General features: G+C 44.6%; 1 protein-coding gene across 7 annotated transcripts in view; it reads right to left on the bottom strand.

Moving 5' to 3' along the window:
• Window positions 1-22,520, bottom strand: part of LOC311100272 (erbin-like) — a 126,642-nt gene that overhangs the window by 5,619 nt on the left and 98,503 nt on the right. For 2 of the 7 annotated variants that reach the window (XM_084141118.1, XM_084141119.1), the window contains 10 exons: window positions 20,806-20,905; window positions 16,712-16,833; window positions 15,545-15,718; window positions 14,751-14,924; window positions 14,528-14,660; window positions 14,074-14,257; window positions 12,175-13,723; window positions 9,847-9,999; window positions 7,830-7,886; window positions 548-730 (listed from right to left, as the gene is read on the bottom strand). In XM_084141118.1, the coding sequence (XP_083997244.1) occupies window positions 548-730; window positions 7,830-7,886; window positions 9,847-9,999; window positions 12,175-13,723; window positions 14,074-14,257; window positions 14,528-14,660; window positions 14,751-14,924; window positions 15,545-15,718; window positions 16,712-16,833; window positions 20,806-20,905 (2,829 nt within the window). Of the gene's footprint in view, window positions 1-547; window positions 731-7,829; window positions 7,887-9,222; window positions 10,000-12,174; window positions 13,724-14,073; window positions 14,258-14,527; window positions 14,661-14,750; window positions 14,925-15,544; window positions 15,719-16,711; window positions 16,834-20,805; window positions 20,906-22,520 lie in introns of those variants that run through there. The other 5 variants (XM_084141122.1, XM_084141124.1, XM_084141120.1 and 2 more) reach the window with 4 other exon arrangements.

A 22,520-nucleotide genomic window follows, 5' to 3' on the forward strand; every position in this document is an offset into this window, starting at 1 on the left:
TGAGTATAGGGTCTGAATACTTATGTAAATATGATATTTCAGTTTATTTTATTTATAAATTAGCCAAAAATGTAAAAAAAAAAAAAAATTTGCTTTGTCATTATGGGGTATTGTGTGTAGACTGATGAGGGAAACAAATATTTAATAAATTTTAGAATAAGGCTGTAACGTAACTAAATGTGGAAAACGTCAAGGGGTCTGAATACTTTCTGAACGCACTGTACATCCCAGTGACAGATAAGTCTTTATGATTCAGTCTAGCCAGGTAATTTATGTAACAACCAAACCACCAATAACAACTATTAAGTGAAATGCTATGCATGCTTTAACCCAGTGGTCATCAACCCTATTCCTAGATGGTGTAGTTCAAGCCCAGCACTAAAACACACATATGAGTTTGACCTAATCTTAGTTAATCAAGGTTTTCATGATGAATGAGGTTTGTAGTTGTGGGCTAAACACCCTATAGCTCTCCAGGATTAGGGATGGGGAGCATTGTTTAACTGTAACTCTTCTCTCTCTCCATCCATCCATTTCCCCACCCTACCTCCTGCTGCAGTGTGTCGTGGTCGGCCCGTGGTGGGGGCCCCTGGGGCTGCTGGCCATGGGAGACCTTGAGCATCAGGTAGTCAATGAGCTGCTCTCTGGAGGGGTGGCGGGCCATTGGCGCCTGGCACGATGTCATCTGGCCTCGCACCGGACCGCCGATCTGACCGTTTATCGAAGGCACCTGGCAAAACACAGACAGACAGATAAACAGACACACACGTAGACAGACAAAGAAAGACCCATGTTGTTATAGAGTTGACATTCCAACAAAATTGATTTAAAAAATGCATATCTAATATGCTCATCCGACAATACACTTTAATGTTCAGCAGGGTTTGGGAATACACAGTACTCAAATCCATACTTTCACAGAACCTAAAACAAGAGAAAAAAATACTAGGCTATAATTCAGCAAGATAAAAATAAACTTGATTTGGCCAAAGGGTAAGCTAAACTGCAGGCCTGGCATACAGAAGAACATAATGTGACAGAACAAGAGTGTGATTTCCTCAGAAGCTGCTGATTTACCACCAGCAAGATGCTCTGTCTTAAGCAGCAGGCCAGGGGGAATGGATCCACTGACTCATCGCCACTGCCCCCAAAGCAACAAAATCATGGAAATAATTTCGCTCTGACTAGTGTGGAGGATGAATTTCAGAGATAAATCAATTAGGTTTTATTAGATGGTGGTGGGGTTATTGGCAGGTTCCATTAATGTAGCTGGGCCGGCAGGGGTTTGGCTTTCTTCACTATGTGACTCAGGGCAAATTTGAAATGACATCCTATTCCCTATATACTATGTAATAGGCTAGGCTAGACTAGGGCTCTGGTCTACAGAAGTGCACTATATGAGCAATAGGTTTTCTTTATGGAGCGACTGAAGTCATTCTCAATGCCAGGTCTGAAGGACTACGACAGAGTCCACTTCATCTTGGTAAACGTTGAGGTAGAATCTGAAAATGTAGACACATTTCCCACATTTGGCCAGAAGTTGGAAGACGTCCAAATAACATTAGTTCATTAATTCCATATCTATAAGCCCAGTTCAAAAGCCTTTGTCCTTAGTATTCCTATTCGACAGTGAGATCCATTGTATTTTGTTCTCTCCATATCTACATCCAGGCAGATAGACAGTAAGTCTAAGAACATTGAGTAGACTGAACTAAAACAAAAAGACCATTGCATCAATGCGTTCGAAGGAGACATTTATATGAAAGACCTTATTTAACGTCTGATAAGGACTTGCAGTCCGTTTAATAAAATGGCTCTCTATGAGTCACGCTGTGGTTCTCTGTACGACATCTCTTCGAACAGACCATTTCAAATTCTCCCAGACAGCCGACTGACCTCATTCTGTGGCTCTGTCTGAGCCGGTTACTGAAAAGGGACAGTTGCGGTACCACCGGACAACCTGCAGGGAGCAGGAGGAACGCCCCAAAATGTCTACATTACTCACAAATTCAATTCTCTCAGTGTAAATGGAATTGCGAATAATGTTGTTCTAATTATTTCACAGGTCATGGAAAGGGAGTGATTTCTGGGTATCAAATATTTCACATTCAGGCCTCACTGAGAAGGTCATATAGAAACACTGTACACTGTACATACGGTAGAATACTTTATTTTAATAGTTTATTCTGCCTACATCTCACATATTATTTACTCTATTAAATTGCAATTCCTTGAATTGTCCACGGACACCGTACCATACTGTATCTAGCTTAGTGATGGAGGTCAAGAGCCCACTGAGGACTGGACCGAGGAGCTTTAACTACGCTAAGCTTCCACCACCATATTCCACCCAGCATAGCTATTAATACCAGTATATACAGAAGCAGCGCTCCTCCAAACCTCACTGCGAGGGTCAGAGGACCCTGGTGGAGGCAGAGGTGTCACCGTGAGAATAGATAGGCCTGAACAATAATCTCTTTCAAGGCAGATCTTGTTAATTAGAAGTCATTAATCACTGGTGTGGAGGAGGATGGTGCTTCTAGGTACTGTTGCTGGGTCAATATCTTAATTCTCAGCTAGCTAGCTCTACTAAGGGTATTGGGCTGGGGCTGGGCAACGCTCTACTTGCAGTGGAACAGAAAAAGCTATGGGTCAGGAATGCATGTGCCGAGATGGGACAGACAGACAGGCACTTCTAGTTATGGTGGGGTTGTATGATCGATTTGTAGAATTATTGCACTCCTTTTGTTAAGAAACTACTCAAAACTGTATAGGCCTATGACAATTCCATGGTCTTTATGGTCTGCATTCCTAATATACAGTGCCTTGCAAAAGTATTCATCCCCCTTGGCATTTTTCCTATTTTGTTGCATTTCAACCTGTAATTTAAATTGATTTTTATTTGGATTTCATGTAATGGACATACACAAAATAGTCCAAATTGGTGAAGTGAAATGAAAAAAAGAACTTGTTTCAAAAAATTCAAAAAAATAAATAACGGAAAAGTGGTATGTGCATATGTATTCACCCCCTTTGCTATGAAGCCCCTAAATAAGATCTGGTGCAACCAATTACCTTCAGAAGTCACATAATTAGTTAAATAAAGTCCACCTGTGTGCAATCTAAGTGTCACATGATCTGTCACATAGAACAGCGCCGGAGAAGATGGCTGCCGTTTTACAGCCCTCTAACCAATTGTACTATTATGTGTGTTTTTCCGCGTTATTTGTAATTTATTTTGTACATAATGTTTCTGCCATCGTCTCTTATAACCAAAAAGAGCTTCTGGATATCAGGACAGCGATTACTCAACTCGTATTGGACGAAGATTTTTTCTTCAACGAGGCGGCCGCGAAGGATATCATACATACACCCGACAAGGCCCAAATCCCCGTCATTCGCATGAGGAAGAGACGGAGATATCGTGGACGTAGGTAGGGGTGCCTTGTAAGGATCCGACGGCGAGCGAGTAAACTGCCGCTCCCATCAATCCTATTAGCCAATCTTCAATCATTGGAGAACAAATTGGATGACCTAAGATTACGGTTATCCTACCAACGGGACATTAAAAACTGTAATATCTTATGTTTCACCGAGTCGTGGCTGAACGACGACATGGATAACATACAGCTAGCGGGCTATACGCTACATCGGCAGGATAGAACGGCTGACTCCGGTAAGACAAGGGGTGGCGGTCTGTGTATATTTGTAAACAACAGCTGGTGCACAAAATCAAATACTAAGGAAGTCTCGAGGTTTTGCTCGCCTGAGGTAGAGTATCTTATGATAAGCTGTAGACCACACTATTTACCAAGAGAGTTTTCATCTATATTTTTCATAGCTGTCTATTTACCACCACAAACCAATGCTGGCATTAAGATTGCACTGAATGAGTTGTATAAGGCCATAAATCAAGAGGAAAACGCTCATCCAGATGCAGCGCTCCTAGTGGCCGGGGACTTTAATGCAGGGAAACTTAAATCCGTTCTACCTCATTTCTACCAGCATGTTAAATGTGCAACCAGAGGAAAAAAAACTCTGGACCACCTTTACTCCACACACAGAGACGCATACAAAGCTCTCCCTCGCCCTCCATTTGGCAAATCTGACCATAACTCTATTCTCCTGATTCCTGCTTATAAGCAAAAACTAAAGCAGGAAGCACCAGTGACTCGGTTAATAAAAAAGTGGTCAGATGTAGCAGATGCTAAGCTACAGGACTGTTTTGCTAGCACAGACTGGAACATGTTCCGGGATTCTTCAGACAGCATTGAGGAGTACACCACATCAGTCACTGGCTTCATCAATAAGTGCATCGATGATGTCGTCCCCACAGTGACCGTACGTACATACCCCAACCAGAAGCCATGGATTACAGGAAACATCTGCACTGAGCTAAAGGGTAGAGCTGCCGCTTTCAAGGAGCGGGACTCTAACCCGGACGCTTATAAGAAATCCCGCTATGCTCTCCGACGAACCATCAAACAGGCAAAGAGTCAATACAGGACTAAGATTGAATCGTACTACACTGGCTCTGACGCTCGTCGGATGTGGCAGGGCTTGAAAACTATTACAGACTACAAAGGGAAGCACAGCCGCGAGCTGCCCAGTGACACAAGCCTACCAGACGAGCTAAACCAATTCTATGCTCGCTTCGAGGCAAGCAACACTGAAGCATGCATGAGAGCACCAGCTGTTCCGGATGACTATGTGATCACGCTCTCCGTAGCCGATGTGAGTAAGACTTTTAAGCAGGTCAACATTCACAAGGCCACAGGGCCAGATGGATTACCAGGACGTGTACTCCGAGCATGTGCTGACCAACTGGCAAGTGTCTTCACTGACATTTTCAACATGTCCCTGACTGAGTCTGTAATACCAACATGTTTCAAGCAGACCACCATAGTCCCCGTGCCCAAGGACTCTAAGATAACCTGCCTAAATGACTACCGACCCGTAGCACTGACGTCTGTAGCCATGAAGTGCTTTGAAAGGCTGGTCATGGCTCACATCAACAGCATTATCCCAGAAACCCTAGACCCACTCCAATTTGCATACCGCCCCAACAGATCCACAGATGATGCAATCTCTATTGCACTCCACACTGCCCTTTCCCACCTGGACAAGAGGAACACCTACGTGAGAATGCTATCCATTGACTACAGCTCAGCATTCAACACCATAGTGCCCTCTAAGCTCATCACTAAGCTAAGGATCCTGGGACTAAACACCTCCCTCTGCAACTGGATCCTGGACTTCCTGACGGGCCGCCCCCAGGTGGTAAGGGTAGGTAACAACACATCTGCCACACTGATCCTCAACACGGGAGCCCCTCAGGGGTGCGTGCTCAGTCCCCTCCTGTACTCCCTGTTCACCCATGACTGCATGGCCAGGCACGACTCCAACACCATCATTAAGTTTGCAGACGACACAACAGTGGTAGGCCTGAACACCGACAACGATGAGACAGCCTATAGGGAGGAGGTCAGAGACCTGGCCGTGTGGTGCCAGGACAACAACCTCTCCCTCAACGTGACCAAGACAAAGGAGATGATTGTGGACTACAGGAAAAAAAAGAGGACTGAGCACGCCCCCATTCTCATCGACGGGGCTGTAGTGGAACAGGTTGAGAGCTTCAAGTTCCTTGGTGTCCACATCACCAACGAACTATCATGGTCCAAACACACCAAGACAGTCGTGAAGAGGGCACGACAAAGCCTATTCCCCCTCAGGAGACTAAAAAGATTTGGCATGGGTCCTCAGATCCTCAAAAAATTCTACAGCTGCACCATCGAGAGCATCCTGACTGGTTGCATCACTGCCTGGTATGGCAACTGCTTGGCCTCCGACCGCAAGGCACTACAGAGGGTAGTGCGTACGGCCCAGTACATCACTGGGGCCAAGCTTCCTGCCATCCAGGACCTCTATACCAGGTGGTGTCAGAGGAAGGCCCTCAAAATTGTCAAAGACTCCAGCCACCCTAGTCATAGACTGTTCTCTCTGCTACCGCACGGCAAGCCGTACCGGAGTGCCAAGTCTAGGTCCAAAAGACTTCTCAACAGCTTCTACCCCCAAGCCATAAGACTCCTGAACAGCTCATCATGGCTACCCGGACTATTTGCACTGCCCCCCCACCCCATCCTTTTACGCTGCTGCTACTCTGTTAATTATTTATGCATAGTCACTTTAACTCTACCCACATGTACATATTACTTCAACTACCTCAACTAGCCGGTGCCCCCGCACATTGACTCTGCACCGGTACCCCCCTGTATATATAGCCTCCCTACTGTTATTTTATTTTACTTCTGCTCTTTTTTTCTCAACACTTTTTTTGTTGTTGTTTTATTCTTACTTTTTTTGTTAAAAAGAAATGCACTGTTGGTTAAGGGCTGTAAGTAAGCATTTCACTGTAATGTCTGCACCTGTTGTATTCGACGCATGTGGCCAATAAAATTTGATTTGATTTGATTTGATGTCAGTATATATATATATACCTGTTCTGAAAGGCCCAATAGTCTGCAACGCCACTAAGCAAGGGGCACCATGAAGACCAAGGAGCTCTCCAAACAGGCCAGGGACAAAGTTGTGGAGAAGTACAGATCAGGGTTGGGTTATAAAAAAATATCAGAAACTTTGAACATCCCACGGAGCACCATTAAATCCATTATTAAAAAATTGAAATAATATGGCACCACAACAAACCTGCCAAGAGAGGGCCGCCCACCAAAACTCACGGACCAGGAAAGGAGGGCATTAATCAGAGAGGCAACAAAGAGATCAAAGATAACCCTGAAGGAGCTGCAAAGCTCCACAGCGGAGATTGGAGTATCTGTCCATAGGACCACTTTAAGCCGTACACTCCACAGAGCTGGGCTTTATGGAAGAGTGGCCAGAGAAAAGCCATTGCGTAAAGAAAAAAAATAAGCAAACACGTTTGGTGTTCGCCAAAAGGCATGTGGAAGAAGGTACTCTGGTCAGATGAGACTAGAATTGAGCATTTTGGCCATCAAGTAAAATGCTATGTCTGGCGCAAACCCAACACCTCTCATTACCCAGAGAACACCATCCCCACAGTGAAGCATGGTGGTGGGATGTTTTTCCATCGGCAGGGACTGGGAAACTGGTCAGAATTGAAGGAATGATGGATGGCGCTAAATACAGGGAAATTCTTGAGGGAAACCTGTTTCAGTCTTCCAGAGATTTGAGACTGGGACGGAGGTTCACCTTCCAGCATACTGCTAAACCAACACTTGAGTGGTTTAAGGGGAAATATTTAAATGTCTTGGAATGGCCTAGTCAAAGTCCAAACCTCAATCCAATTGAGAATCTGTGGTATGACTTAAGGATTGCTGTACACCAGCGGAACCCATCCAACTTGAAGGAGCTGGTGCAGTTTTGCCTTGAAGAATGGGCAAGATGTGCCAAGCTTATAGAGACATACCCCAAGAGACTTGCAGCTGTAACTGCTGCAAAAGATGTCTCTACAAAGTATTGACTTTGGAGGGGTGAATAGCTATGCACGCTCAAGTTCTGCTTTTATGTCTTATTTCTTCTTTGTTTCACAATAAAAAATACTTTGCATCTTCAAAGTGGTAGGCATGTTGTGTAAATCAAATGATATAAACCCCCCAAAAATCCATTTTAATTCCAGGTTGTAAGGCAACAAAATAGGAAAAATGCCAAGGGGGGTGAATACTTTCGCAAGCCACTGTATAGTAGGAAAACAAACCAATTTGAGAAGACAATTTTTTAGAAATGTTAAAATGATAAGAGGTGGTTGATTGGTTTATGGGTATCCTCTACATATGGTTCTAGTGTGCACTTACTTTTCGGAGGGTGTCCATGGTGTAGCCCTGTTGCCCTTGAGGTCCAACCACGTCATCCTGAAGAGGGAACAATGTCAGATGCTTAGTAAGAAAGCCCATGTCCTGACCACTGTCTGTCTGTGACAAACACACCTCTACTATTTTAGGCAAGTCCCTGAAGCCCCGGACTATTAGGTAATGTTGAGGTAATTCTTCATATCTAAGCTGAATTAGTTGACCATGTTCTGATTGAGGCTAATAATGTTAGTTGCATGTTCGGTTAACAAAAATGGAATATGTTGTGTTAACCATTAATTCTGAAATTTCTCCAGGTAATTCCAACACCCATGAAAAGTACATCTATGGATAACATTCTTTACAATGAGGATGATTATTCCCTACGTAGGGCACTAGAGCCGAAAGTAGTGTCCTTTAGAGAATAAATAGAGAAGGAAACAATGATTCATTAATTCATAAGACTACATGTTGAGTGCAAATGAGCAAGTAGGCCGCTATTTGACACTACGACTCAATCTAACACCACAACTACTTGTTCTTCCAACTACACCCCCCACACTTACCTTGGACAAATACAGTGCTCATCTCCACACAAAGAAGTGAAAGGCTTATGAGGTGATTCTGAAGTGATCAACAGTGGGAGTGAAGAGGAGGCATTAAGCGAGCTGATGATTGATGAGTCAACGTGTCGTTAAAGGGAGAATCAGTTTGATTGAGAAGGGAAGCATGCTACATGATTGGAGTTCTGGAGGGTGGGTGGATAAAGCACTGGGATAAGTGAATTATAGGTTGGGAGGGAAACCAGGTTTAAAAAGGGGCATTTTGTACCATGCAACTTGCTAATATTATTATACTACTATTATTCAACACATCCAACTGTACTATGCAACATTATGTTATTTCACATCAGAGATGAGACTTGTAGCCTATACTGCTAATCAAAGGCTTCCGACGCACCGATGTCATTGGATAAATTAAATTCCTCTACACCAAGCCAGTGAAATCCCTGTTCAGTATCTCACTGTCAACTGCATCCTATCATATGGCCTATAATGACACAGAAAATAGGTTTTAGAGAGAAAACCCTTATAAGGATAACAACACTGCTTCCGCCCTATTCAACCCTACTACTGTTTGGATAAGGTAGGCTACTTTTCTGCTGTAAATTGAGAGACTACAAACATTTTCAATTTATACAACAGAAGCAATGTGTTAGTTCAGCCAGGTCTTAATTGTTCTTTTTTTAACCTTTATTTAACTAGGCAAGTCAGTTAAGAACAAATTCATATTTACAATGACGGCCTACACCGGCCAAACCCGGACGACGCTGGGCCAATTGTGCGCCACCCTATGGGACTCCCAATCACGGCCGGTTGTGATACAGCCTGGAATCGAACCAGGGAGTCTGTAGTGACGCCTCAAGCACTAAGATGCAGTGCCTTAGACCGCTGCGCCACTCGGGAGACCATGGCATTCTACAGAGCTAGGAGTTTCCTCTACCTGAATCCTTGATAGAGATAGAGATCGTAAGTTTCCCTACAAACAGTTTGTGGTAGAGCGGACTAGTTTATGTGCACAGACAAAGGATGCCCCTTTCAAACAAGTTAGGTTGCGTCACACTACAGCAAGGAGCGATACAGTTCAAAGGCCCTGTCCCAATCATTCTAAAATGCATCCTTCCTTGAAACCTTCTGTGAAGTCATCCCAGATCTGAGGGTTGAAGTGATGGAAGCAAACAGGGTGGAGAGAGAAACCTTGTTTCCATCCAGCACAGATCAATGACAACCTCAAGGTTTGAACATCACAAAAAGGCCCCGCAACAAAATGATCAATCTTAACTGAGGAAGGCATTGTATTCTGAATGGAACGATGTGGAAGCCAAGGATGCCTTTGAAAAGCATTGGAAAGGGGCCCAAGCTGAAAAGCAGTAGGAGGTAGGAATCAGATCTGCCTGGATAGGAGGCAGCTAGGAGCTAGGAGGCTGAGCTGTAGTCTAGCTCCAGTACAGTCCAGTACTCACAAAGAGGCCCTGGGCTCCGTAAGGCCGTCCTTCTGCGGCAGCACCAAAGACCAGAGAGCCTTGGCTGCCTGCGTGGTGCACGTCCCGAGAGCTGCTGTAGTGGGAGCAGCTCAGCGGGGCGTAATTGGAATTATAGGACCGAGACAGGGCGTTCTGAGCAGAGGAGGGCAACACACCACATTACACATACAGCAGGGTTTCCGTTAGCTGGTAATAGCCGGCTTTTGTTCGTTTTATTTTAATTTTAAAGCCGATAAATAAAATTGGCCCCGGCCAATTGTCCGGGAGAAAGAAAAAAAAAATCCCATTGCGAAATAATGATTTTTAGCCTATTCATTGATGGAAATACCAGTCGATAGAAATACATTTGACTGGTCATGCTTATCGGTCTATAGGTTAATTTGCATAATTTAGTGGAACTGTATATTACATTTACATAGGCTAGTCATTTTGCTGTTTGTTACTCATCTTGTTGGCTGAGGAAAAGTAAATGTGGACAGTTATTCTAACGTTCAAAGTGCACATCAGAATTCGGTAAGAAGGATTGCACATCATTGCATCCTCCACTTGCATGTTCTGTTAATATGAATCACCATATTCTAAATGTGATTTCTGTCATTCTGAGCACCGTGGGTGGACACCCTAATCAGGTTACGCACCCAATGCATATGGGTCCGGTAAATTTCGCAAATGTCCGGTAAATTAAAACGTTGCCGGTCAAATGTCCAGTGCCACATTTTCCTAACGGAAACCCTGACATACAGCCAACACACACACACATACAGACAACACACACAGACACAATTTAGTGGGCATGCATTTCACGAAGTGGTAATGAATAATAAAATAATGTAAATAATATTGTTAATGTTAACATTCCACATGCTTTAACAGCAGACAAGCATGCAGTGAATCACAAAACACTATTTCATACACTGAGTTAGTAGCAGGTTGTTTGCTTGTTACTCTAAACATACTGATGCAACAAACATGCTTAGGAAACAATATGTTTTATATGTAGACCCCTGATAAGTCCAGATAAATGCAAACTCTGTTTAAATTGCAATATGTAGCTTTCCAGTAGAAAGCCGTTCCATTTATCAGGAGTCGACTGTACTGCCATTGACTACATGGTAAAGTCAAACTCAGACAACAGAATCTGTTAATGTGGTTTTGTTCTTTAAGGAGATTTCAGCACTTAGCAAGTTGATGCTCTACAATTTAATTAGGGAGGAAATTGAATAAATCAGGCGAATCTTGCTTGTGAACAAGTGATTAAATGACATGTCCCGCTCATCACTTTCTCCTCTGTCTGTTCTGCTGTTCCTCTACTAATTAAGTATCAAGTGAGTAATCTCTCCTTTTCAAATCGAGGCCATTCATTCCACATTCTAAATCACATCATTGATTAAACCATGCGTCTTAGATAACATCAGGGCAGTCACTTTCATGGCTGCGTTCTAAAGATGCCCACTGTGACTGTAATGATGAAGTGGACAATGAGAATGCAGACTGTAGCCCCCCTCAACCTGTGGTACCTAGGGCCCATAGGAGAGCCACTAAGGTACACACCCCAAACTCCAGTCTCAACCCGATTGTCTTCCTACGTCAGACGGAGTTGCGCTATTGTCACCCTGGAGCCAGGGCTGAGTCAAAAGTCTAAAGTGGCTTCCTACCCTCCTTTTCATTCTGAACTGATGTAAAGGAATGGGACAAGTAATGAAGATGGAGATAATGAAACAGAAACGCCACTGTAATGTGGGTCATGAGGTTTCTGAATGGACGGTGTTGTCATCTCGGCTATAACATCATCAAATAGAACGGACCTAATAACAACCTGGGATGATAACACCATAACGATGTGATCTTCTTAACACGTTCCCAATCAAACACAGGTGACCTCTATTAGAGCTGGCACGATAAACCGAAAATTATCGACACCAACCAAACCAACATTTATCGAGGACATTTTACTGTTATCGATAACGATAAATAGCCTTTACTAGAAATGAAATAAGTCTGCTAATATGGGCTATTGCTAACAGAACAATTGATAACTACAACATTCAAAGTAGTAGTTTTAAAGGTAATATACACAATTAACTGATGTACTTAATGGTTTGAACTTTTTATCGTTATTGTGATAATTCAGTCAATTTATCGTGATATGGATTTTTGTCCATATCACCCAAGTTTGACCTCTTATCGTAGCTATGCCTTTAAATAATACTGTATTTCTCTTAGTGGCCATTAAGATTATTATCAAACATATTGAATGAAAAGTACAATCAAATGGATTGCTCCTTAAATATTCATCAAATACTCTACCTTTTCCATCTTCTTGGCCTCGATGTGGCGCATCACCTGGTCTCTCCAGTCCACCGGTACCCTTCCTCCTGCTCCCGGTCCTCCTGGCCCATCCAGCAACGAGTGCTCAGACTTCACCCTGGTGTTGGGCCTCTTGCTGGGGCTGCCGTGCTGGTAGTTGAAGTCGCTGACTGACATGGTCCTTTCGGGCAGCTCGTGGGGCTGTGGCCTGGCGCTGTGGGGCCTGGTGGCGCTGGGCCCGTCAATGCTGTAGGTACGTGCCGACAGAGGCCTCTGCATGGCCTGGGCCATGGCCAGTGGTCCCCGGCCCAGGGTGTGGATGTCCCTGTACGTCATGTACTCTCCCTCGGGCACCTGCATGCGCCGGGGGTCCCCCATGGAGGCCGTGGAGGAGCTGCTGCTCTGCCTCTGAAGGGTGCTGCTCCGTGGCTGACCACCGGGGGGCAGGTGTCTCTCCTTAGCCCACATGTCACCGGGTGTGGGCCCCGTGGGCGGGCCTCTCTGCTGGGCCAGGAGGGGGTAGGGAGGGGCCTGGTTGCGGTTGGAGTAGTTGGTGTTGGCCAGAGAATGCTGGGGCGGAGGAAGGTAGCCCTGGTCAAGGGGGACAGGGGTCCTCTGGGTCCACATGCCGTCTTTAGGCATGGTGCTGCTGGTGTACTGGACGTTGTACTGGGGTGGCGGGCCCATGGCCATGCCAGAGGGGACTGGGTAACGGCCGGTGCTGACGGGGGGCTTGGAGGAGCTGGAGAGCAGGTCGGAGGAGGAGGCTGAGGAGCCAGGGTAGACCTGGAAGGGTTGGTCGTTGAGCAGGGAGGCTGATTTGCTGCGGACGATGCTCTGGCCCTGGGCCCCCGGTCCGGCTCCGGCCATCCTGCCCACTACGCCACCCTCGTAGGAGCCCCCCTCAGCGTCCAAGGAGTACAGCTTCATCCCCCCCGTCTCGATGTTGGTGATGCTCTGAGCCTTGACCACTACAGGAGGGATGCATCGTTTCTCCGGGGACAGCTCCTCGGTGCTGCGAGACAGAGACATGTCGCTGCTGGCCGTCACGCCCGCTGAAGCCGTCCGCACCACCGACGTGGCAGAGTCCACCCTCACAGGTGACACGGCCAGACCCTCGCTGGAGCGGTTATTGAAGTGGTCGCCCAGCTGGTTGCCGTTCTCCAAGTGGTCCGTGATGGGCGCTGTAGAGTTGTCATTGTTATACGGGGGAGGCAAGTGGTTAAAGTCCTCTTTGGCGCTCGGGCCGTTCGAGCGGTCGTCCGGTTGGACCACCATATTGTCCGGCTGCGGCGGCAGCAGCTTGGCCACGTTCATGTTGATCTGGTCCCACTTGGTGTAGGCGTCACCCATACCGTTGTTGATGCCCTTCTCAATGAAGGCCAGCCTCTCCTCCATGGACAGGTCATAGTCACCCACCATCTTCTCGGGCTTGGACGCGTAGCCCTGCTGGGTCTTCAGGAGGGTCTGCAGGGACGTGTCCGAGCCATTGCCGTTCTGGAGGAGAGGTGTTCTCTCCTTCCGCTGGTTCATGTTTTCATCCGCTTGCCTGGAACAGGAAGCACAACATATTGGTTTGTTGTTGTTGACGAGTGTTGTGCCATATAGAGTATAAGGAAACAAACAGACTAGCATGGCAGCTTAGCAGGAACCCTGGCCCACACGCCCAATGACTAGGAGATCCCACCAGCTTATTTACATCTAGTATGAGCACATACAAAGGTATTTTCTGAGTTCAGCAAACATTTCAAAGCAAGGGGAAAATATACTTCTCTGCTCCCAAGTGATTTTTTTACTAGGACGTTTATAGCTTTTATTTTCAAAGAAATCACATCCCTAATAGCAAGGAAATCACACTCCATCCTCAATAAACCTTGAGAGGAACCAGACTGCACCCACCTGCTTTTGGGTAGGAAGGGCATCTTGGCCTCTCTCTCGGGGGTGCACAGGGAGTTGTCCTGGCTGCTGTCCGTGGTCAGAGACACTGAGTCCGACATGCGCGACGGGGACGAACAGTTGCTGTTGTTCTGATTGCTGTTGGCCACCGTCTCGTCCAACAACGAGTCAGCGTCTTTACCGTCATCTGTCAGACAAAGAGAGGAGAACTCGGTCAGTGTACACATTCATACACATAGTTCTGACAGGGTTTGGGATGATTTCTGGGTGTACTACCAAGCTGTGTACCCTGAGGACAGTATACACATTATGTAATGAACGTGTCAATAGTTACATAGAACTACTTCACTTTGTTACATATGGACAAATCCTAATTTGAGTTAAGTACCAGCGTTCTAGCCATGTACTACATCTAGTGGTGGTTAATCCTACAAGGAGCCGCTTGTCTGTGCAGTACCTTTTTTGTCCTTACTTAGGGCCACCACTTTGGGCTGGTTGATGGAGATCTCGATGAGAGGAGGTCTCATCTCCGCCATCTTCATCTCCTCCTCCTCAGATGAAAGCTCCTCGGAGTCCTGCAGAGAAAAAGACTTGACACAAAAAAAATCCACAAAATAAATGTGAAAGTTTCAAAATGTGTATGGCCAATGAGGTGTGTAGCATCTTCTGTAGTAGCGTACCTCCAGGGTATCCTCATGTTTCATGTTCCTGGTGTTGTCGGAGGTTCGGAGAGAGGTCTTCTGGGAGGTGTAGGATTCAGAGGTCTCCAGGGGTGCCGTGGAGTCCTGGACACAGACAGGCGCTTTGGGCTCCATCTCCACTGGCTTGCCATTGGCACAGGGAGCCTCAATCACCTGGTCAAACCCCAAACCAACAGAAGGTTATATAAAGGAGACGTGTTTCTATTACAAAATAGTCATTATTAGGTTGTTGTTATGTTATTTGTTACCTATTTAACTTCTAAATAAGTGGCAAGTAAGTATTGGAAAACATAACAGTGAATTACTGTTGATCTCAGGTTTATTACGGCTGTTTGTGATTTCACTCATTTCCAATATATTATGTTTACCATATAAATTTAAATGAAAATATTTGCTAATACTTGTGGACATGTGGAGCAGTCTTTATTTTCTCTCATGCAATCGTCCAATACAATACACCAGGGTTCCCCAACTGGAGGCCCGTGAGCCAAATTTGGCCCGCGGGTGATTTTATTTAGCCCCTCAAGTTTTCTGAGCAAAAAATAATATAATTATTTGTAATTATGTTCCGGCCCCCTGACTATCCCCTCAAGAAGAAAATCGTCCCGCGGCTTAATCTAGTTGATGATCCCTGCAATAAACTGTATACAAGTTGTTTGTTGTATTTACGGAAAGCAGAAGAGGAGTAGAAACTAGACTAGATAGAGTGTGCGCATGTGCAGTTTGCATGTCTGCCAGTGTTTAAAGAAAACTGGGCTCAGATGGAGGCCAACCTTGACTCCCACGTCCTGCACTCCCACGTGGTTACGCTCGTTAGGCCTGGCATCCTTCCCTGACTCGTCGCCTGACTCGTCCTCCTTCAACCTGTGGGCGACCGACTGGGCCGTCTTCACCATGTTCTTCAGCTCGTCTGGGTACGGCGTTGGGTAGCGCTTCAGGTTGCCCTCCTGGAGACACACACACGCACACATGCACATAGCGGAGAGAGTGACATGTACATCAAAACCAGTGATCACAGTGGGTCCCTCAACTAGGGGGTGGGGAGCGGGAGTTGGGTAGGGAGGGGGAGTTGGGTTTGCCTGCCAAGCGGAGGTGACACCACCGCTCCTTTGTCAGACTGACAGTTTGAGAGGTGGTGTGCCTCTTCCCGGCAGGCCAGCCCTCCCAGTCTGCTGGAGAGACACTGCAGTCAGGCGGCCATATTGTGCCAGTGGGAGACTGTGTGAGACGGCACAATTGATGGGAAGGAAATTATTCAGAACCTCCTCACCATGAGCTTCAGTCAGCTTCCATTTCACAGTGAGACAGTAGACATCAGATTAACTAAATGGGAATTCCATAGAAACTCAGGTGCAGGCACACACACATCTCTCTTAAATACAAGGGAAAAAGGGAAAGGCCAATCTTTTATGGGTAATGCAGTTGTAGCTTGACGCACAAGATGACTAACAGATATAGGTTACATCCCAAATAGCACCCTATTACCTATGTAGTGCAATACTTTTGACCAGAGTCCTATTAGTGCACTATATAGGGAATAGGGTGCCATTTGGGACACAAATCTAGATTTTCCATTATAACATGAGGAGATTGAAAAAAGCTTGCTTTTGTACCAGAAAGCCCATTTGAAACCCTTGCTCCAGTGTTTTAACAGCATTAACAACTTATTAATGAGAACTGTGTAATGTGCAAAAGCAATGCGAGTACAGGGCAGCATTATTTGACCCTCGTTTTCGACGCGTGCCAAATGGACATAATTTTTCATCTACTTTCATTAGCTTGCATTTGCATAGTGTCACCCTCAGTTTGTCATCCGCACTAGCTACAATCTATAACACAGCAAGTTAAGAGAGTTTGTTTGTCTTGGCTGTGTGCGTACACAAGGGTGTGTGCTTGTGTGTGTGTTGGTTTGTGTCTATGCATGCGCGTGGAGTACTGACCCGCGGAGGCGTCTCCCTCTCATCCTTGTCCTCGTCACACTCGAAGGCCACCTGGGCCCGCTGCTTCCTCTGCTCCTCCCACAGAGAGGGGTTAAAGCTCTCGCTGTCAGAGCTGGGGATGTCTGAAGAGGACAAACACCACCACACGTCAACCTTTACGCAGAATTCCAATGACATTTGTTAAACATACATCTAGAGATAAAATAATTGAATAAAATATGAAACCTTAGCAGTTATTATGTACCACTAATTAAAATATTCTCCCCTGCCTAGAGTATGGGGCCTTAAATGTATGTTTGAGGGATTAATACCACTTGATATCCCAAAACGTGTGTGCGCGAGGTAAATTAATAGTGATGAAGAAACCGGTGGGAATTCTGTTTGTTTTTGACAGCTTAGCCCAGTCATGTTTTCCGGAACAGTTTTCTCTAAGCCTGGGCTGCGTTCGACGCCAAGATTCCACGTCAGAGAAGTACAAAAGTTGTTTAGCTAGGAAACAGGTTAAGACGTTTTAGTCTCTCTCCCTCCAGAATCTTTTTAGTTTCAATTTTGGAGATTTCCCTCTGTCCCGGCAAACAATGGGAGCTTGTTTCAGACCAAAAATGTTCAAAGCACAGACATTCCAATTAAGGGACTGAGTAGATCTGGTGGGTGCAACAAAAACAAATTGGAACGCAAAAGCAGCGCACTGATAACAGATTCACTATTTCCCCTCCAAGGGCTAGCACCTGTTGCTCTCCTGAACACTGATTTAAGTAACAGACACATCTCAACATCAACTGTTCAGAGGAGACTGTGTGAATCAGGCCTTCATGGTCAAATTGCTGCAAAGAAACCACTACTAAAGGACACCAATAAGACGAAGAGACTTGCTTGGGCCAAGAAACATGAGCAATGAACATTAGACCGGTGGAAATTTGTCCTTTGGTCTGTAGTCCAAATTGGAGATTTTTGGTTCCAACCGCCGTGTCTTTGTGAGACGCGGTGTGGTTGAACGGATGATCTCCGCATGTGTATTTCCCACCATAAAGCATCAAGGGGGAGGTGTTATGGTGTGGGGGTGCTTTGCTGGTGACACTGTCTGTGATTTATTTAGAATTCAAGGCACACTTAACCAGCATGGCTACCACAGCATTCTGCAGCGATATACCATCCCATCTGGTTTGCGCTTAGTGGGAATATCATTTGTTTTTCAACAGGACAATGACCCAACACACCTCCAGGCTGTGTAAGGGCTATTTTACCAAGAAGGAGAGTGATAGAGTGCTGCATCAGATGACCTGGCCTCCACAATCCCCCGACCTCAACCCAATTGAGATGGTTTGGGATGAGTCGACCGCAGAGTGAAGGAAAATCAGCCAACAAGTGCTCAGCATACGTGGGAACTCCTTCAAGACTGTTGGAAAAGCATTCCAGGTGAAGCTGGTTGAGAGAATGCCAAGAGTGTGCAAAGCTGTCATCAAGGCAAAGGGTGGCTATTTGAAGAATCTCAAATATAAAATATATTTAGATTTGTTTAACACTTTGATTCTACTATATGATTCCATATGTGTTATTTCATAGTTTTGATGTCTTTACTATTATTCTACAATGTAGAAAATAGTAAAAAATAAAGAAAAACCCTGGAATGAGTAGGTGTGTCCAAACCTTTGACTGGTACTGTGTGTGTGTTTATATATATATATACATATATACATACATACATACACACACACACACACGCACACACATACAGCTCTGGAAAAAATTAAAGAGACACTGCAACATTATAAGTTTCTCTGGTTTTACTATTTATAGGTATGTGTTTGGGTAAAATTAACATTCTTGTTTATTCTATAAACTACTGACAACATTTCTCCCAAATCCAAATAAAAATATTGTAATTTAGAGCATGTATTTGCAGAAAATGACAACTGGTCAATATAACAAAAAAGATGCAGTGTTGTCAGACCTCAAATAATGCAAAGAAAATAAGTTCATGTTCATTTTTAAACAACACAATACTAATGTTTTAACTTAGGAAGAGTTCAGAAATCAATATTTGGTGGAATAACCGTGATTTTCAATCACAACTTTCATGCGTCTTGGCATGCTCTCCACCAGTCTTTCACATTGATGTTGGGTGACTTTATGCCACTCCTGGTGAAAAAATTCAAGCAGCTCGGCTTTGTTTGATGGCTTGTGACCATCCATCTTCCTCTTGATCACATTCCAGAAGTTTTCAATGGGGTTCAGGTCTGGAGATTGGGCTGGCCATGACAGGGTCTTGATCTGGTGGTCCTCCATCCTTGATTGACCTGGCTGTGTGGCATGGCGCATTGTCCTGCTGGAAAAACCAATCCTCTGATTTGGGGAACAATGTCAGAGCAAAAGGAAGCAAGGTTTCTTCCAGGACAACCTTGTACATGGCTTGATTCATGCGTCCTTCACAAAGACAAATCTGCCCGATTCCAGCCTTGCTGAAGCACCCCCAGATCATCACCGATCCTCCACCAAATTTCACAGTGGGTGCGAGACACTGTGGCTTGTAGGCCTCTCCAGGTCTCCATCTAACCATTAGACGACCAGGTGTTGGGCAAAGCTGAAAATTGGACTCGTCAGAGAAGATGACCTTACTCCAGTCCTCTACGGTCCAATCCTTATGGTCTTTTGCAAACCTCAGCCTGGCTCTTCTTTGCTTCTCATTGATGAAGGGCTTTTTTCTAGCTTTGCACGACTTCAGCCCTGCCCCTAGGAGCCTGTTTCGAACCGTCCTCGCGGTGCACTTCACCCCAGCTGCCGTTTGCCATCCTACGGTTGTTGAGTGACATTCGAATGAGTTGGCGGTCATCCCGGTCAGTAGAGAGTCGTTTTTGCCCTCTGCCGGTCTGTAGCTTTGTTGTCTGTTGCTTGACCTTGTTCTTATGAACTGCCGTCTTTTAAATTTTAAGGATGGAAGCAACTTGACGCTCACTGTGTCCCTCTGCCAGTAAAGCCAGAATTTAACCCTTCCTTTCCTCACTCAAAATGTTCCTTTTCAACGCTTTTGGCATGGTCAATGGTTCTTTTTTGACTAATATTACTTTTGAGGTACTAGTCGCACTGTTTTTGCCATCCAGCTGGTCCTATTGCAAGAGGATAGTGATGACCACAGCAGTGGTTTTTATACTTTTCCTTGTTAAATAAGATTTGGTTCAGGTGATCACCTGATCAGTACCTAATTCAGTAGAATGAGGTGTGTCTGTGTTGGAATTCAACAGACACTGGAATGGCTGTCATACATGTAGAGATGCTGATTTTAAAAAAATGTGCAGTGGTCTCTAATTTTTTCCAGAGCTGTATATTTGTAAAAAAATAAAAAAATCAGAAATACTAGTATTATTTCCAAAAGGAACATTTATGCAGTTTAACAATGGGTAGGCTTTAGGACCATGCGGACGCCTCGTAGCAGGCGTAAGGCTGTTAGTTTGGCTGGCTGGCTTTAGAGCGCATCTCTAAAGAAAGAAAGAGAAGAGAGAGTATCTCACTACAGCAGGTCAGGAACAAAGAGAAAGTGACAATGAATCCAAGACCGCTTTATAAATTCCTTGGATTCAAAATCGGAGTTGTTGACCAATAGCATTACTGTTGAGTTAACCTCCAATCAGATATCAGACCTGCAGGATGTCATCACACCAAAACCCTCTGCTACCCAGAGGTGTGAGACAATGGAGGATGGCAAGAGCAACACAGAGAAGGCTGAATTCCTGAGAAGATAATAACACCTTTTCAATAGAGTGTAAAGAGTCACTTTGGGGGTTGGGCTGCCCTACACAGTATAATAATATATTGATTTCAATCCAACCTTCTGTTTGATTATAATACTTGTGTATCTTGGTTTCATTATTCAATGTATTGTGGGGCTTGATGTTGGTATTTCAATTAATCAATGGAGAAAAATATTTCCTTCGTTGGTAGGTTTTTAAATCAGAAAGTTACATCTCACCTGTAGCATATTTACAGTATTTTCACGAGATAAAATTCCCCCTGGTCTAGGTTGTCTAGTGTAGGATGTATTGTAAAAGTGAACAGAGCCTAGCTCACAGATAGTAGGCCTTAGGTTGTCTAGTACTCACAGTCCTCTGTCCTGGTCTGCTGGGGGAACATATAGTTGGTGAGAACCGTCTTGTGGGTCTCTGGATCCTCCTCCTTCTGCAGAGGGATGAGTGGCTTCGACTGTGGAGGGAGGGGAGAAAGAAAGAGACAATATAAGACAGTGGTGTAATAGTAAATGTTGAATATCCTTATGGCTTATGAAAACGACAAGAAATTGCATCTTCCTGACAAAGTAATAGTTGGTCAAATAAGCAAGGGAGAGGACAGACATAGGAATCTTTCATGGATATGTATTCACTGGGTGTTGTCACTAGTTACCATAGCCACAAATAAAACATAGGCTAAATCATAATTTAGGTTAGGCATAATGTTAGCAGTGTGGTTAAGATTAGGTTTCAAATCACATTTTAAGAAGAGACATTTTAGAAATAGGCGGTGACAAACATTCACTGGTGGAAATCATAAATTTAATTTGGTTTCCAAACCTACTAAAGGCTTTGGACAGTAACATTAGTAGATGATCAGAGCTGTATTTCTTTGGAGGACGGCTGGTGTGACAGGAGTAGGGCTGGGCGATATATGAAATGAATTCAAATGTATGTTTTTGCGCGATATTCCAAATGCCTGTATCGCAAGAACCAAGTTATTTTTTTGTTTTTATGAGCCTTTATGTCTGCTTGTTCTCATGTTGTCTTTTTGGTCTTGTCTCCTTCGCTCCTTCTGTGCTGTGTGCACCTTCCCATTTACACCAAAGATCTGTATATAATGACGAGATGCTCTTGTCTCCGCCAGAGTATGTGAGCGGAGCTGGAGCGGAGCATGCTCAATTTGACTGGAGCGCAGAGCGAGATTCCCAAAGGCTGGAGTGTCGGCCTTCTCACCCGCTCCAATAGCGCTCACTTCACAAGCTCGGGGCATGCCCGCCCCAGCATGCATTTGTAGTCTACTTGTGTGCTGCTATAACCCCTTGCTTTAGCTACTGTCATGGAGTTCACTAAATATTTTCATAAAGAAACTGATAAAACACACAGGTGCTAAATCAAGGATGAGGAGCAAGAGAGAGAGTGCGGTGATGTAGTGTCAACAACTAAAGAATCATTGTGGAATCTGAAAAGACACGCATCCCGAAAGCATGATGTATACTTACTACATGCTAAAAGAAAGGAACAAGGTGGGAAGATAACTAAGTGTGCCATTGAAGCAAAGTATTTAAAAACAAAAAATCTGATCTCTTAACTGTTTAGTTCATTTTTGTTCTATTATCTATACAACAGGCCATAATTGATTTTGACCCAATAGGCCTGGCATATTCCCACGTTCAAGGAGCTTTTCATTTTGATTGGGTTATTTTGACAAAAAACCTTTAGGCCTACCTATAGAAAAATAAAAATAAAACAACTCTGCATCTCTGCCCTGCCTGGCAAGAGTGGCCAAAGGGGTGTTTAGCATCCCCAATGGCTCTACAAGCATGGAGAGGATATTCTCCGCTGCTGGTCTGCTCTCCAGGCACCATCGCATGAGCCTGAAGCTACAGACTGGCCAAACTCGTGTTTCTAAAAATGAATTCAAAGGCACTAATTAGTAATTTTTCGTTTAATTTGTATTTAATTCTAAGTAAGTCACAGCCTATATGCAAACTGTATAGACTATAATGATTGAATACAACAAAATGTTATTTAAATGCTGAGCCCTTTATGTCCCTACCAGCCTATTGTGTCTCACTCGCAAATGCTTC

This window comes from Coregonus lavaretus (assembly GCF_964263955.1).
Source record: "Coregonus lavaretus genome assembly, chromosome: 24".
Lineage (NCBI taxonomy): Eukaryota > Metazoa > Chordata > Actinopteri > Salmoniformes > Salmonidae > Coregonus > Coregonus lavaretus.